General features: G+C 35.6%; 1 protein-coding gene across 1 annotated transcript; it reads right to left on the bottom strand.

The window, feature by feature from the left end:
• Positions 1-1,018: 1,018 nt before the first annotated feature.
• LOC121999853 lies at positions 1,019-1,514 on the bottom strand. Its single transcript, XM_042554487.1, has one exon. The coding sequence runs from the start codon at positions 1,498-1,500 to the stop codon at positions 1,129-1,131; it is 372 nt and encodes a 123-aa protein (XP_042410421.1). The 5' UTR covers positions 1,501-1,514; the 3' UTR covers positions 1,019-1,128.
• Between the last annotated feature and the right edge of the window lie 2,784 nt (positions 1,515-4,298).

Raw genomic sequence — 4,298 nt, 5'->3', positions numbered from 1 at the left:
TAGATTCATATGATGGACCAAGAGGATTAGGTTCATGTGATGAACCAAGTTTGATTAAGAGTAATCCAAATTAGACTAATTGAGTTGGACTCAATTTGATTTATGTGTCAAATGAGTCTAATTTAGATTATGATTCATTGAGTCAATTTAAACCAATGAATAGAGATTCATTAAATTAAATTGACTTGAATCAAATGTTAGATTTGATCAACCATGGGAGATAAGAGGTCAAGTTTGACTTGATTTGAGAGGGAAAATAAAGGGTCAAATTTGACTTGACCAAATGCCACGTCTGGAATGGTAATTTTAACTTATGTTGCATAAACACATGGTAAAAAAATAATTATTATTTCAATTCATCTTAACATTTTGTCAAGGGGTATTAGGTGTCATGTGTTGCATACAATGAGACAATTTTGACATATGTTGTATGGATACGAGCTAAAAAAAAATAACAAATATTGTTTCAATTTATCTTGAGTGTTCTAGCATATCAAGAAGTGTAAGTGTCGGTATGATAAGATGATTATAGACATGATTGACACAATGACAAAGGGATTATATTTGCCAAATAGTATCGAGATTGGCTAATTTATCAAAATGATATGTTTTGACTATGTATGAGATTCCAAACCGTGATATGCTCTATAATTGTTCACTGTTTATCAAAACCATATATTTTGACTATGCCACCCAGCACACAGGCAGCATCCACAGCAATCACAATATTAAATTCGTATATATAAATAAGTATTTACTTGAAGTGATAAATGATGAATTAGGAGTGAGAATCCTCAATCTCATATTTATTTTTTACGATAAAGAGGATAGATAGATATTTGACAAGATAAACGTAAACATTAATTCTTAGTAACTCGTCCAATACAATAGCAAAGAAAGCCAATTAACATTTGTAGATTCAGAAAATTGATTCATCCTCTTCATTTACATCCAAAATGATTTTGAACTGTAAATTTCAAAATCCTAGAAACACGCTAACTACAATAAACGCAAATAACTTGACAGAATTTTGTGTACTGGAATCAAAAAGAGCCAAAGTAACGGAAATCAAATTGCATCCTTTTCCCACAATTTCGGAAATAGAGATCCGGCCAGAAAAGAGAATACCTAGGGGTATTCGAGTTTCTCGGATCCGGCGACGTGTACGCCAGCGCGTTCAAAGGATCCAAAGAGGGAAACAGCGGAGCGGCGGAAGTGCGACAATCGGGAGGGCTCCTGGCCGAGGTCGACCTCGACGGCGAACACGCCGATGCCGCGGAGGCGGAGAGCCAGCTTCTCGCCGACCCGGGACGCGACGCGGGAGTCCCAGGAGAGTCGCGGGCGGGGGAAACGGTTGCGCCAGAGGTAATTCTGGACCAAGAACTCGGGCTCGTCGGAGGACGCCATGGCGACGACGGTGGAGGAACAGGGAGCAGTGACCTCCGCCGCTATCTTCCGGCAGCTCACGATCAGCCTCAGCAGATGCGGCGGCATCGCCATTGCAGACAGACTCCTCCGGCGCCTTTTTGGATCCTAATTCGGCCACGAAGAGGCGCTATAAATAAAAGGATAAATTAAAAAATAAAATAAAATTAAAAGCTAGACATTTTCAAAAAAAAAAACACAGACATTAAAAGTATTTTAAAAATTATTCATAAATTTATTATTTTATCAAAATAGCATAATATTGAAAATATTTATTTATTTATTTTTAATTACAGGTGTCCAAGTCATCCCCTTGATTTTCCCATCACAACAATACATTATCTCTGCAATATTAGCCATCCTTATAAGTTATTAAAAGAATTAAATTGGAGATGCATGGTATAATAAATTAAAAGAATAGAAGAGTACGCCTTTTTTTTATGGAGCTAGGATTATAATAAATAGATCTGACAATCAAGTGGCAAAAAGTGATTCATTCGCCCCAGTACCTCCTGTCAATTCGTCCCTAAATAGATCTGGCAATCAAGATTAAGGTCAAGGTGACTTGAGAGTTAAAATCAAAGTGTCGTGATAGTTAAAGTTGAGATAGGAGTGTATTTTTCATCTAGTTTCATAGCCCACTCGTTATCAAGGATTTTTTTTGGATCTAGCCTAATCGATGTACGCCCAGCCGGATGAAGTATCGGCCGGGTTTGAAAGCACTTAGTTTCCTAAATCTATATGTGTGTGCTCGGGTCGATAAAATATTGACCGAGCCTAATACACTTAGCTTCACAAGTCCTTATGTGTGGTCGGTCGGATGAAGTACTGGTCGGGCATAAAGCACTTAGTCTCATAAATCTATGTGTTTGGCCGTAAGGTACTTGATCTTATAAAATCTTTCAGTATATGCTCGACTAAATGACATGTCGACCGGGCTCAAGGCCTACAGCCTCATAGATCTTTCTATATATGTCTGGCCACATAAAATGTCGGTCGGGTTTGAGGTAGTTAACTTCATAAAGTTCTTCATTTACTGTCGGTCATAAAATCGATCGAAGTTAAGAAACTCAGTTGCATATCTACTTTCAAAGGAATCTTTGGTGCACACAGTTTATCAAAGGGTTGTTTAGACTGATTTTTAGCATGCTCAATGTATCAAATGAATCTTTGATCGAATTTATAACAACATTCCATACATGATAAAGCAGCTTAATATAAGAATAGGTATAAAGACGGTTGGCCTTGTTAATCGGCCGAGATATATTCAGCAGACAAGTAATAGACAACATTTTAACAACTTGTTAGAATTAGTGGAGAATATTATTTGGAGACCTCCTTCTAAGGTTATCTTGTTTCTTATTAGTCGACTATTTATGATAGCATATTTCTTCAATAGCTTCATCAAATGTCTAAGTCATAAGCGACAAAAGAGATATATTTATGAATAAATAAAAGATTTCTCGAATACTCGCTATGCAACAAACTAACAAACCCCCGATGCATAATGCCATCTCATGATTATGGAGATTAGAATATGTGGTATATAAAGGGAGGGTCTTCTCCATGTGCAAGATACGTAATTTTACATCATCTGAATCCTATTCTCGTGCAACTATTTTCTCTGTAATTTCTTCATTCAAGATCGTACTAACTTGAGTGTCGGAGGACCTTACCAGAGATCCTTTTCCTTGATTTTTGGTTGCTAATTCTTTGTTGGATGGTTGACAGATGCATAAGATCGCAAGGTCTCTCTAAGAAGAGATAGGTCTTACTCCAATTATCCATTCGATGACCATCGTTATCAGCACACTATCTCTTCATGCTTCAGACATGATCATTATAAATACATGAAAATTAAAATTGTTGAGTTACGTACCATTGATCATTAATCATATTAAATTGTTAGGACTGAGCAATCAGGTCGAATTGAATAAATCAAAATTGATTAAATCAAATTTTCTTTAGGACAAACAGAATTGATTGAACTTTATTATCAAAATCGAACAAATTGAGTTAATGTAAAATCAATTAATTTGATTATTATTCAATTCACCGATCACACAATTAATGCATCGTCAGTTGATTAATTTGATTGTTATTGAATTCACCGATCACTCAATTAATGCATCGTCAGTTGACTATAATGTCATCAGTCGATTGATAACGTTATCAATCAACTCATATTGAATAGTTTGAATCATCAATCAAGTAGTTTCTATTCAATTTATAGATTTTAAAACTGAATAAAAAAAACTTGATTTTTATTTAATATAAAATTTAATTTTTAAGTTAATCCAACTGAACTTTTGAATTTAATAAGTTTGGAGAGTTAATTCCGTATAATCTATCTTTTGTTGACCCTTAGTCATATTACACTAATTTAATTTTTTCCCTCGGAAATACCTTTTTCTGCCCGAGATATAATAATTGATAATTTGACATATTATTTTGAGTTTTATAATTGATGTTTTAATCCTGTGTATGATTAATTTCGCACTTAATATCACGTTGAGTTACATTAAACTTTAATTTAAATACCTTTTAATTGATAACTTTATCATTAAAATCTGAATTTGTAAGGCAATTGGAGGAGAAGTGACCAGCGTTCGTCTCTAGCTGAAGCGTAAGGTCCAATTTGGCATCTCTGCAGAGACCTTTCAGCAGAGAAGTCTACAAAAGACACAGGGCTTCCATTAAGACTGTCAAGTAGTTCAGCATCGTCTGTCTCAGCCTAAAAGCGCCGTCCAACATGGAATTTGGAAACCCGAAACCAAAGTAGCAAAGGCGTGATGGCGGTTGGGCTGATCCATCTCCTTCGCATTACGTTGTAGGCGTCGTGCATAAACGATGGGCCCTTAAACAGGCTTAAT

The sequence above is a fragment of the Zingiber officinale genome, chromosome 7A (assembly GCF_018446385.1).
Source record: "Zingiber officinale cultivar Zhangliang chromosome 7A, Zo_v1.1, whole genome shotgun sequence".
Classification (NCBI taxonomy): Eukaryota; Viridiplantae; Streptophyta; class Magnoliopsida; order Zingiberales; family Zingiberaceae; genus Zingiber; species Zingiber officinale.
This window is presented reverse-complemented; position numbering and strand designations above follow the sequence as displayed.